We start from the raw sequence: 11,990 nt of genomic DNA, 5'->3' as shown, positions 1-11,990 counted from the left end.
ACCCCCTTCGGGGCTTGGCTCCCGAGGGGCCAGGGGGACGGGGCGTCCAGAGCCGGGGGGACAGCGGGGACAGGGTGACCCACGCCGGCCGTCCCCACGTGAGTCAGCAGCGTTGGCGTCACAGGAGGCCGGTTGATCCGGGCAGGACGGGTGCGCGGGGGCGGGCGCAGCTGGGCTTTAAAACCCCCGGCAGGGCCGGGCTCGGCTCCCTGCCACCCCACAGCGTCCCCATGGCCCCCGCGGTGACACTGGTGCTGCTGGTGGCCCTGCTGGCCCCCGGGCTCGCGGTGGTGGCCGCCACCCCCGGCTGTGACGCCCCAGCCCCGCTATGGTGCAGCTCGCCGGAGATCGCCGCCGCTTGCCAGGTCAGAGCCACCGCGGCCACCGGGCACAAGGGGACGCGTCCCGCCGGGACAGTGTGGGGACACCGCCCGCGGTACCGGTGCTGGCATCCCTGCGGCACAGGCTGGTACCTCGCGGGGGTGCCCGGGGGTCCTGTGCCGTGCTGGGGACGCGCCGACCCCCAACCCATCCCCAGCTGCTTTTTCAGCATAAAACCCCCTTTTTGGCTTATTCCACCCTGCGACAGTGGCTCCGGCAGCGCCCTGGGGGTGCAGCCGCAAACGGGCGGTGGACGCTGGGCTGCGCCCCCACCCAGACCCATCCCGACCGCACCAGATCTGTTTTCCCCAAAAATATTTTGAGGAAGTTCCCTCGGAAAGCCCCAGCGCCGCGCCGGCATCGCACCGGACCCGCGGCCGCCGCAGCCGCTCTCACTTCCCTCCCCAGCCCTGCGCACCCCGGTCCCACATCCCAGGAGCTTCACCCCCCATCCCCTGCAAATATTGGGGTCGCTGAGCCCCCCCAAACCCTCCCGCAGGCCGAGCGCCGCTGCGCCAACCGCTCGCAGCCAGCGGCGGCCCCCGTGGAGCTGAGCCTGTTCTACGAGAGCCTGTGCCCCGCGTGCCGCGCGTTCCTGGTGCAGGAGCTCTTCACCGCGTGGCTGGTGCTGCCCGACGACGTCTTCAACGTCACCCTGGTCCCCTACGGCAATGCGCAGGTAGGAGCCGCTGCCACCGGTGCTTGTCCCCTGTGCCACCGGTGCCTGTCCCCTGTGCCACCGGTGCCTGTCCCCTGTGCCACCGGTGCTTGTCCCCGGCGCTCATCCCCTGCTCAGACCCGTGTGTCCCCCAGGAGAGGAACGTCAGCGGGAAGTGGCGCTTCCAGTGCCAGCACGGCCCTGAGGAGTGTTTGGGCAACATGATCGAGGTGACGGTGACAATCCCCGTCCCCAGGGTGGTGGCACAGGGGGGTCTGGCCCCTCACCGTCCGCCCTGTCCCCGTAGACCTGCCTGATGCACGAGGCCAAGGACTTCAGCACCTACTTCCCCGTCATCTTCTGCCTGGAGTCGGGCAGCTCTGTCACCAAGAACCTGGAGGCCGTATGTCCCTGTCCCCCTGACCTCCCTCTGTGTGTGTGTGTGTGTGTGTGTGTGTGTCCCTGTCCTGGTCCCCCTGACCTCTTGGTGTGTGTGTCCCTGTCCCCTGCTCACCACCACAGGGACATCCCTGTCCCTGTGATCTCATGTGTGTGGCCCCTGTCCCCTCCTCACCACTGCAACGATGTCCCCATCGCCCTGACCTCCCGGTGTGTGTCCCCATTCCCATGTGTCCCCCTGATATTCCCACATGTCCCCCTGATGTCCCCATGTATCCCCCGACATTCCCACGTGTCCCCCTGTTCCCCTGACATCCCCATGTGTCCCCCTGACATTCCAATGTGTCCCCGTGTCCCCCTGACGTCCCCATGTGTCCCCCTGATGTTCCCATGTGTCCCTCTGTCCCCCTGATGTCCCCTTGTGTCCCCCTAACATCCCCATGTGTTCTCCTGACATTCCCATGTGTCACTCTGTCCCCCTGACATCCCCATGTGTCCCCCTGACATCCCCATGTGTCCCCCACGTCCCCATGTGTCCCCCTGTCCTCCTGATGTCCCCTTGTGTCCCCCTAACATCCCCATGTGTTCTCCTGACATTCCCATGTGTCACTCTGTCCCCCTGACATCCCCATGTGTCCCCCTGACGTCCCCGTGTGTCCCCCACGTCCCCGTGTCCCCCTGTCGTCCCCATGTGTCCCCCTGAGGTCCCCGTGTCCCCCTGTCCCCCTGTCATCCCCACGTGTTCCCCTGACATCCCCCGTCCCCGATGTCCCCCTGTCCCCCAGACATCCCCGTGTCCCCCTGACGCCCCCGTGTCCCCGTCCCCGCAGTGCCTGCAGGTCTACGCCCCAGAGCTGGACAGCGGCCGCGTCACCGCCTGCGTGCAGGGGGACGTGGGGGCCGCCCTCATGCACCGCAACGCACAACTGACCGAGGCGCTCGACCCCCCGCACCAATACGTGCCCTGGATCCTCGTCAACGGGGTACGGCGGGGAGGGGACCGGGAGGGGACACAACGGGGGGACGAGGGCGCAGCGGGGACCCCCTGAGCGCCCTGTGTCCCCCATAGAAACACACGGACGAGCTGCAGGAGCAGGCACAGGCTTCGCTGCTGGGGCTGATCTGCCGCCTCTACCAGGTGGGATGGGGGTCCAGGGGGGCTCCCTGTCCCCGTCCCAGTCCCCATCCCTGTCCCCATCCCTGTCCCTGTCCCCGTCCCTGCTGGGGCTCTACCAGCCGCTCTCTGGCAGGGGGAGAAGCCCAAGGCCTGTGGGGGCTTAGGGGCCCCGAAGGTCCCGGTCGGCTGCAGGCGCTGAGGGGCGGCGTGGGAGCACGGAGCGAGCGGCGAATAAAAAGGACGATTTTGTGGAAAAATCAGAGGCTCTGGAGCGTTGTGTTTGGGGGGGGGGGCGCGCTGGGAACGTTGCTGCCTCGGTAGGTGTCATGGCGGTCGCTTGTGCCTCGGTAAATGTCATGGCGGCCGCTTGTGCCCCGGTAGGTGTCATGGCGGCCTCCTGCGCCTCGGTAGGCGTCATGCGGTAACTGTCATGGCGGCCTCCTGCGCCTCGGTAAGTGTCATGGCGGCCGGCGGAAGCGGAAGACGCTCGGTTACGGGGCACGCCCCGCTGGTGCCGGTGGCGGAAGCGCGCGGCGGTGAGCGGGGGGGGAAAACACGGGGGTCCGGCAGGGGAACGGGGGTCACAGCGCGGGTAACGGGGAGAACCGGGGAGACGGGGCGGCCCAGCGGGGTTAACCGGGGGGCACTGGGGAGTACGGCAGCGCTAACGGGGGGACTGGGAGGCACGGCAGGGATAACGGGGGGCACGGGGGGAACTGGAGGGTGCGGCAGAACTAACCGGGGAGCACAGCATGGATAACTGGGGGAACTGGGAGTGTACAGGAGCAGTAACTGGGGGGCACAGCATGGATGGCGGGGAACTGGGGAGCACAAGAGGAACTGGAGGGGTATGGCAGCACTAACTGGGGAGCACAGCACAGGTAACTGGGGGCACAGCATGGATAACTGGGGGAACTAGAGGGGCACAGTATGGAGAACTGGGAGAACTGGGGAGCACAAGAGGAACTGGAGGGGTATGGCAGCACTAACTGGGGAGCACAGCATGGGTAACTGGGGGGCGCAGTATGGATGACTGGGGGAACTGGGAGTGTACAGGAGCAGTAGTTGGGGGGCACAGCATGGATAACTGGGGAGCACAAGAGGAACTGGAGGGGTACGGCAGCACTAACTGGGGAGCACAGCACAGGTAACTGGGGGGCACGGTATGGATAACAGGGAACTGGGGAGCACAAGAGGAACTGGAGGGGTACGGCAGCACTCACTGGGGAGCAGTGCACGGGTAACGGGGGCACAGAGTGACTGTGTGTGTGTGTCTGGGGGTGTCTGTCCCCGCTGACCCTCGGCGGGGGCCCCAGGGGGCTCTGTTCCTCAGGATGCTGTCGCGGGGCCGGCGGCTGCTGCGGCCGCTGTTCCACGGGCGCCTGCTGCTGCTGACCAACACGGCGAGCTGCGGCGCGCTGCTGGCGGCCGGCGACACGCTGCAGCAGGCCTGGCACCGCCGCCACCACCCCGACACGCAGCCCCAGCTGGCACGCACAGGTGACAACCGGGGCACACATACACATATGTATACGTACGCGGGCAAATGTAGGGTCTTACATCTGGGCAGGAACAACCCCAGGTTCCAGTGTAAGCTGGGGAATGACCTATTAGAGAGCGGTGAAGAGGGAGCTGGGGGTCCTGGGGGCAGCAGGGTGAGCATGAGCCAGCACTGGCCCTTGTGGCCAGGAAGCCAATGGGACCTGGGGTGGGTTAGAAGGGGGTGGTCAGTAGGTCAGAGAGGTTCTCCTGCCCCTCTGCTCTGCCCTGGGGAGACCACCCCTGGAATCTTGTGTCCAGTTGTGGCCCCTCAGTTCCAGAAGGACAGGGAACTTGGTTTGCGTTGGGTTCGAGATCAGGAGGTAACGCCCCAGCAGGGTTCATGTTGTTGGTCGCTCTGGTCTGAGCTCTGCCTGCAGGTGTGAGGCCGCGAGGAAGGGGGATGGATGGACAGACCTTGACGGACACCCAGACTGATCAATAGGAGTACTCCATCCCATTAGCACCATGCTAATTGTTTGAGGAAAGCGGGATCCTCCGCTTGCTCTCTTGGGCGTTACTGCTCTTGCTCTCAGGTGCAGTTTCCTTGGCTCTTTTTCGCTGGAACCAGGACAGTTTTGGTTCGGGACGTTGCGTTCGGCCTTTGCCCATTTTGCAGGGGCCTCTGGGCTTTTTGCCTTTTTCCTATTTTTGCCTTTTTCCCTCCTTTTGGGAGCGGGTGCGGCTCCCCGGGCCCGGCTGCTCGCTGTGGGCACAATTCACGGGGAGCTGCCTCGAGTATCTTTTATTTCTATTTTTATATATGTTTACTGGCCGTGTATTAGTATTTTGTTATTTTATCAAACTGTGCTTATCTCAGCCCAAGTTTCTCCCTCCTCTTTCCCATTTTCTCCCCTATTTGAGGGGCACTGAGCACCCGTCGCGGTCGCATCGCCGGCTCGGGTTGCACCACAGCGCTCGTTTAATCGCGTCGTTAGCAGAATCGGGGTCACGTTTGCAAAGCCGCGCTCCCTTTGTGGCTTCCCCGCAGCTGGCTCCGCTTCCGGGGGCGTCCCCAGGGGGTGACCTCAATGACTGAGGGCTCGGGGGTGCTGTGTTGCAGGACGCATGTTCGCCGTGGGCTGCAGCCTGGGCCCCCCCTTGCACTACTGGTACGTCTGGCTGGACGCGGCGTTCCCGGCGCGGGGCGTGAGAACCGTCCTGAAGAAAGTCCTGATCGACCAGCTGGTGGCATCGCCCGTGCTGGGCTCCTGGTACTTCCTCGGTGTGTGGTGGTGGCACTGGGGATTGAGCGCGGCACCCGGCAGCCCCCGTTAATGGAGAAAACTGGGGGGTTTTGGGGGGCATTTTTCAGCCTCTGGCGCAGCTGAGATGCTGATTCACATCCCTGCTCCCCGGAGCTGGAGCCTTGGCGGCACCGCTGTCCCCACTGACACCCGTCTGTCCCCAGTCTGTCCCAGATCTGTCCCCTGTCCCCAGTCTGTCCCCTGTCCCCAGTCTGTCCCCTGTCCCGGGTCTGTCCCCGATCCCCAGTCTGTCCCCACTGACACCCGTCTGTCCTCAGTCTGTCCCAGGTCTGTCCCCTGTCCCCAGTCTGTCCCCACTGACACCCGTCTGTCCCCAGTCTGTCCCCTGTCCCCAGTCTGTCCCCACTGACACCCGTCTGTCCCCTGTCCCAGGTCTGTCCCCTGTCCCCAGTCTGTCCCCTATTCTCAGTCTGTCCACGCTGACACTGATCTGTCCCTGTCCCCAGTCTGTCCCCACTGACACCCGTCTGTCTCTGTCCCGTCTGTCCCCGCTGACACCCATCTGTCCCCTGTCCCCAGTCTGTCCCTGCTGACACCCATCTGTCTCTGTCCCTGTCCACAGTCTGTCCTTGCTGACACCCGTCTGTCCCCGCAGGCATGGGTGCACTGGAGGGCCAGTCGCTCGAGGAGAGCTGGGGGGAGCTGAAGGAGAAATTTTGGGAGTTCTACAAGGTAAATTCATCCCCCTGAGCTCCCCATCCCATCCCATCCCGTCCCTGGTGGGGAGATGATGGAATCACAGGATCACGTTGGTTGGAAACACCTCTTAAGATCGAGTCCAACCATAACCCACCCCGGCACTGCCCCGTGTCCTGAGAACCTCCTGTCCGTCTGTCCAGCCCTCCAGGGATGGTGACTCCAGCACTGCCCTGGGCAGCCTGTTCAATGCCCCACAGCCCTTTGGGGGAGAAATTGTTCCCAGATCCAACCCCAACCTCCCCTGGTGCAACTTGAGGCCGTTTCCTCTTTAAACTCTCCCCGCTGTCCCCCCCAGGCTGACTGGTGCATCTGGCCGGCTGCTCAGCTCCTCAATTTCCTCTTCGTGCCCCCCAGACTCCGGGTGGTTTACGTCAATGTGGTGACGCTGGGCTGGGACATCTACCTCTCCTACCTCAAGCACCGGGTGAGCGCCGGCACCGCCGTTTCTCGCCGCCGCCAGCCCCGCTCGCACCGAATTTGCCTTCATTTTCCTCTCTATTTTCCAGCCCAGCCGCCCCGATGGCCCCGAGAACCAGCGCGACGTTGGGACATAGAGCCCGCTGCTCCCAACCACGCCGTTTGTTGCCCACGGCGAGTGGTTTTCTGGGCGTTTTGGCTCAACCCGCCCCGAAAACAACAGCCAGACCCCCACCGCAACCTGATTAACTCCCTCCCTAATTGCCACAATGGCTTGGGGTTGCGTTTACAACCCATCTCGTGTCACGGATGAACCTGGAAAGCTGATTTATTTGGATGTGTTTCTCCACGGAGCCCACGCTTTGCCCGACCCCCCCAGGGATGGTCTGTGCTCTCCCCTTACCCAAAAATGGCTTTTTTCCCCCCTTTTTCCAGCGTTCCCCCACTTTTCCACATCAGGACATCACCCCCTCGGCTCCCCAGCCCTTTCCCCTGCTCATTTCTCACGTTCGAGCTGGATCAAGGAGCCGCTCGCCCCGTTCCCCCCACACCTCTGGGTTGATGTAAACAGGGGTGCGATGGCTGCCGCCCGTTTCCCAGCGGCCGAACCAACGTGGAGGCGGCAGGGGGAGGGTTTAAGGCGAATTTTGCAGGATTTGGGACCAAAACACCCTTCTGATCCCAGCCAGACCTCCCCCCCATAACCTGAGCGCTTCATTCATTTCCAGCAGCGAGGAACGCTGCCTAAATGGGATCTTTTTAAAATATATATGTATTTTTTAAAGCTGTGCCTTATTGGTGCCTCGTCCCCCCAGGGTGACGCCCCCCCCCCACTGCCGAGCCACCACGTGGCAAATATTAATTAAGCAACCAGCTAATTTTTGCTTCTACCCAGCAACAGGAGGAGCGAAGACCCCGAGGAACAGGTGGTCAGCATCGATTTATTTCTTCACAACATTTCTTTTAATACAGTGATTTTTAGGAAATTGTACTCTTTTTTATCTTTTTTTTCTCGTTTTTTGACACTTTTGACATTTGTACAGTACAGAGTTAACGTCACAAAAATAGGAAAGGGGGAAGAGGCGGGGAGAGGGGGGGGGTAAATCTGTTAAAATAAAGACACAGCGCTCCGAGAAAAACATAAATAGGGGGGCGGCAGGATCTCGGGTCCATCATCGCTACGGAAATAGCCACTTATTCACAGCACGACAGGAACACACGGAGCCCAACGCCCTGCGGCAAATTAGCGACTGCTCCTTCAAGCCCCGCACACCCCCCTGGCCAAAAAGAGCCAAAAACGAGCCCAAAATGCCACCTCTTCAAAGGTCCCCAAGCCGGGCTAATTTGCTCCAGGGCCTGGCTGGCCTTGCTCATGTATGATTATCTTGTTAAACCTTTAAATAATAGATTGATTTCTTTTTTAAAGTGAGGTTCACAAGCAAGGTTGCCACACCGAGAAAACGAAACGAACCGAACTAAAACATAGAATTAAACGTAAAAAGTAACGGCACCAGCACGGCCACGGCACGGCAGCTCACACCTATTTACAAGGGGAGTTTCTTCTGTACAAGGAGGAAGACGGCGGGAGCATAAATTAGCGTCTATTTATACAAATAAACAAGAGTTTTAGGAAATATCCATCCAGCCAGGGGGAGAAATGGGCGCCAAGAGCCTCCGGGGGCCCTTTGGGTGTGGGGGACACGTGAGGTTTTGGGGGTGCGGTGGAGAAAATAATGGTTTTGGGGGTGATTTAAAGCAGAATGGGGGGGGAATCTACCAGCCCAGGCTTAAAAATAAATTAAGGGAGGGGAAAAAGGGGGGCACAGCCTAAATGAATGGGGGCTCCTAGGTAGGCCGCAGCCCTTCGGGAGGTACCAGCAGCAAATGTTTCGCCCCATAAATGAGGGTTTTTTGGGGGGTGTGGGTGCGCTGAGGGGTGTGGGGTGCGCTGAGGGGTGTGGGGTGCGCTGAGGGGTGCGGGGGGTGCCCCTAGCAGGCGCAGTCCTGGTGCGGGGGGGCCTGCTGGTCGCTGAGCTGCGGGCCCTGCTTGGCGCCGGTGACGGCCGGGTCGGCCGCGTCCAGCGACTCCGACATCTTCTCGCAGATGATGTCCACCAGCCGCTCGAACGTCTGCTTCACGTTGATGTTGTCCTTGGCGCTGGCCTCGAAGAACTCGAAACCTGCGGGGGGAGAGGTGATGCTAAGGGGGGGTATCGGGGGTAAACCCCCCCAGCGATGCCATGGGCCTCCCCTCCTTAAACAGTGAACGTGGTCATCAATAGTGAATAAAACTGGAATATTGGGGAATATTGAACAATATTGAACCGTATTGAAATATTGAACAAGAATATTGAGGGATATTGGAGAAGAATATTGAACAATATTAAACGATACTGAACAATATCGAAGAACAATATCGAAGAACAATATTGAGCAAGAATGTTGAACAATGTTGAATAAGAATGGTGAATATTGAACAATTTTGAATAAGAACACTGAATAGGGAAGAATACTGAAAACCAGTATTGAACAAGAATGTTGAACAATATTGAACAATATCGAACAAGAACAATATTGAACAAGAACGTTCAATATTGAACAATATTGAAAACCAATACTGAACAAGAACATTGAACAATATTGAACAAGAACATTGAATATTGAACAATATTGAAAACCAATATTGAACAAGAATGTTGAACAATATTGAACAATATTGAATAAGAACATTGAATATTGAACAATACTGGAAACCAATATTGAACAAGAACGTTGAATAATATTGAACAATATTGAATAAGAATGTTGAATATTGAAGAAGAATATTGAACAACATTGGAGAAGAATATTAAACAATACTGAACCCTTTAAACAATATTGAACACTATTGAACAATATGGAACTAAACTGACCAAGAACATTAAACGATACTGCAGAAGAATGTTGAATATTGAACAATATTGGAGAAAAATCCTGGAGAATAGTGGAGAACACTGAAGGGCTGCGTGTGCTGCACGCCCAGATCCCCCCCAGCCCCGGGAACACCCAACTCCCCCCCCAGCACTTCCCGGCAGGTTTACAGCACCGTAACCGAACACTCCATCACGCCCTGGCGCTCGCGGCTTAATTATACCTCATTTTTCCTCCCTAACTGACGAGTCACCGCCGCTATTGAGGCAGAAGAGTTACAGCCAGGGAATTAAGCCCCTAATTAAATTATTTGTGGGAAGACAGCAGCCCCCCCGGCTCACCCAAGTGCTCGGCGAGCTGGCGGCCCTTCTCCGAGGAGACGACGCGCTCGTCCTCCATGTCACACTTGTTCCCCACCAGCAGGACCTGGGCGTTGTCCCACGAGTAGGTCTTGATCTGGGTGGACCTTTGGGGGACAAAGAAAGAGGGAGGATGGTGGGGGGGGGAAGAGCGCGGGGGTGGTTTTGGGGAGGTCCCCCAGGGCTCCGTGAGCGCTCACCAGTCCTGCACGGCGTTGAAGGACTCCTCGTTGGTGATGTCGTACATCAGGATGAAGCCCATGGCGCCGCGGTAATACGCCGTGGTAATGGTGCGGTACCGCTCCTGCCCGGCCGTGTCCTGCCGAGGGGACAAGGGTGTCACCCCCGTGGGCACAATGTCACCCCTGGGGACACAGCGTCACCCCCGGGGACACAGCGTCACCCCCGGGGTGATGGATGCAGCCACTCCAGGTGGACAGCAAGGTCCCCAGGGCACACGACATCAGCCCCATGCCAACCCCAAGACATCACACCAGCCCCACAGAGACCAGCGGGGGGTGCGGGGGCCTCACCCAAATCTGCAGCTTGATGCGCTTGTCGTTGCGGTAGATGGTCTTGACCTTGAAGTCGATGCCGACGGTGCTGACGAAGGCGGGGGTGAAGGAGTCGTCGGCGTAGCGGAACAGGAAGGAGGTTTTCCCCACGCTGCTGTTGCCGATGATCAGGATCTTGAACATGTAGTCGAAGTTCTGGTCCGAGGATTCTTTCTGCCCATAGCGGGAATCGGTCGCCGACGCCATCTGCAAGGCGGGGGGGAGGCCATGACGGCGGCGGCGGTGACAAACCCGCACAGCATCGGGCTCCGGGCGGCACCGGAGCCACCATCCGGAGCTGTTTTCCCACCAACGCGGTGGCAATTATGTCCTATTTTAATGTGAGATGATGGGGGGGGTATCACCCAGGGTGAGGCGTGGTGCTGTCAGCGCTGGGGGGGCTCTGCTGTCACCCCCAATGGTGACACCAAGAAGGTGCCACAGCGAAGTTGGGGTGCACAGACGGGGGGGCTGTGACCCCGGTAGCGGTTGGGGCGCTGCAGCCAACCCTGCATCTCCCCTGCAAAATGGCACCTGCAGCGGTGCTGCGGGGGGGGGAGGGTCCTGGGGATGGGGGCACGGAGCTGGGGGCGCAGGGCGGAGCGGGGAGCGCTGCGGGGGGGGATGCAATGTAGGGTGCTGCAGGGTGCTGCGGGGAGGGGGCGCTGGGTGCTGCAAGAAGGCGGCTCAGCCCCTGCCCCCCCCGCGCAGGCCCGAGCCCGCCGCACCCCGGTGCACCGGCAGAGTGACCGGGGGGGACCCGCGGCCCCCTCGCTGCAACCCGCCCCCCCCCCCGCCCGGTGCAGCCGCCAGCTGGCGGACGCCCCCTCCCCGAGCAGCTCCCGCCCGCCCCTCCCACCCCCCGGTGCGATGCAGCCGCCGGTACCGGTTCCGGGGGGTGCCCGGGGGGCGGGGGGGGGGAACACACCGGGGGGGGCGCGGGGGCGCGCGCTCACCTCCAGCCCGCGCTCGCGCCGCCGCCTCCTCCTGCAGCAACTGCAGCAGCGGCGCGCGCCGCCCCGCCGGTTGCAGAGCCCGGATGACGTCGGCGAGAGAGGGGGGAGAGGCGGGGCGAAGTATGTAAATCAGCGTGACGTCAAGGCTCGGCCCCTGGTGGGGAGCGCTGATTGGCCGGCGGCGCGCTGTGATTGACAGGCGGCGGGCGGCACGCTGGGCGGGGCGCGGAGGGGAGGGGTGACGCCCCTCTTGGCGCGGTGGTGGGCGCCGCTTTCCCCCTCGCGGCGCGCAGTGGTGCGGTCCGGCGGCGCGGCGGTGGCCGGGGGGGCTGAACCATCCCCTCCCCGGGCGGGGGGGGCATGGGGCGGACCATTCCCGCTCGGAGGGTGGGTGACCAGCCATCTCACAGCCTCCCCTGTCACGACATGACCCCCCTATCGCGACGGCCAACGCTTCCCTGCAGCCACGAGCAGCCTGACCCTATAGCCTTCCAGGGGCACCTGGCCCCGCGGCGGGGCCTGATGCTCCCAGTGCCCCGCGCAGCTGGGGCGGGGGGCGCAGGTGGGCGTCGTGTCCTGCCTGAACCCCTGCGTCCTCCGTCGCCCTGTGGCAACCGGCGGGGATTAGGGGGAGGCAGCATATGGCTCCACAGCCCTGATGCTCCCCAGCCTGCGGCCTCAGCCTCACCCAGGCCGGCCCAGCCATGCTCGGCAGCGCCTTGCGCAGAGATCG

At 61.4% G+C, this 11,990-nt stretch overlaps 3 protein-coding genes across 5 annotated transcripts; 2 read left to right on the top strand and 1 right to left on the bottom strand.

Moving 5' to 3' along the window:
* Window positions 1-60: 60 nt before the first annotated feature.
* Window positions 61-2,812, top strand: IFI30 (IFI30 lysosomal thiol reductase). Its single transcript, XM_065858439.2, has 7 exons — window positions 61-365; window positions 881-1,060; window positions 1,195-1,269; window positions 1,347-1,442; window positions 2,269-2,421; window positions 2,508-2,576; window positions 2,689-2,812. Exons 1-7 carry the CDS (start codon window positions 231-233, stop codon window positions 2,752-2,754), a joined length of 774 nt encoding a protein of 257 aa, XP_065714511.1. The 5' UTR covers window positions 61-230; the 3' UTR covers window positions 2,755-2,812.
* A 244-nt stretch (window positions 2,813-3,056) lies between these two features.
* Window positions 3,057-7,464, top strand: MPV17L2 (MPV17 mitochondrial inner membrane protein like 2). 3 transcript variants are annotated; one of them, XM_065858056.2, is made up of 6 exons: window positions 3,057-3,091; window positions 3,872-4,055; window positions 5,158-5,319; window positions 5,958-6,034; window positions 6,416-6,485; window positions 6,568-7,464. In XM_065858056.2, exons 2-6 carry the CDS (start codon window positions 3,890-3,892, stop codon window positions 6,789-6,791), a joined length of 699 nt encoding a protein of 232 aa, XP_065714128.1. In that variant the 5' UTR covers window positions 3,057-3,091; window positions 3,872-3,889; the 3' UTR covers window positions 6,792-7,464. The 3 variants fall into 3 exon arrangements, with proteins under 3 accessions (XP_065714128.1, XP_065714130.1, XP_071655689.1); XM_065858058.2 differs by lacking the exon at window positions 3,057-3,091 and having other exon boundaries at window positions 3,626-4,055; window positions 6,357-6,485; window positions 6,568-6,805; XM_071799588.1 differs by lacking the exon at window positions 3,057-3,091 and having other exon boundaries at window positions 3,628-4,055.
* Window positions 7,400-11,357, bottom strand: RAB3A (RAB3A, member RAS oncogene family). Its single transcript, XM_065858060.2, has 5 exons — window positions 11,258-11,357; window positions 10,281-10,508; window positions 9,948-10,066; window positions 9,730-9,854; window positions 7,400-8,658 (listed from the first exon to the last, which is right to left on the bottom strand). The coding sequence occupies exons 2-5, from the start codon at window positions 10,506-10,508 to the stop codon at window positions 8,468-8,470; spliced, it is 663 nt and encodes a 220-aa protein (XP_065714132.1). The 5' UTR covers window positions 11,258-11,357; the 3' UTR covers window positions 7,400-8,467.
* Window positions 11,358-11,990: the final 633 nt, after the last annotated feature.

This window comes from Patagioenas fasciata, chromosome 27, assembly GCF_037038585.1.
Source record: "Patagioenas fasciata isolate bPatFas1 chromosome 27, bPatFas1.hap1, whole genome shotgun sequence".
Lineage (NCBI taxonomy): Eukaryota > Metazoa > Chordata > Aves > Columbiformes > Columbidae > Patagioenas > Patagioenas fasciata.
This window is presented reverse-complemented; position numbering and strand designations above follow the sequence as displayed.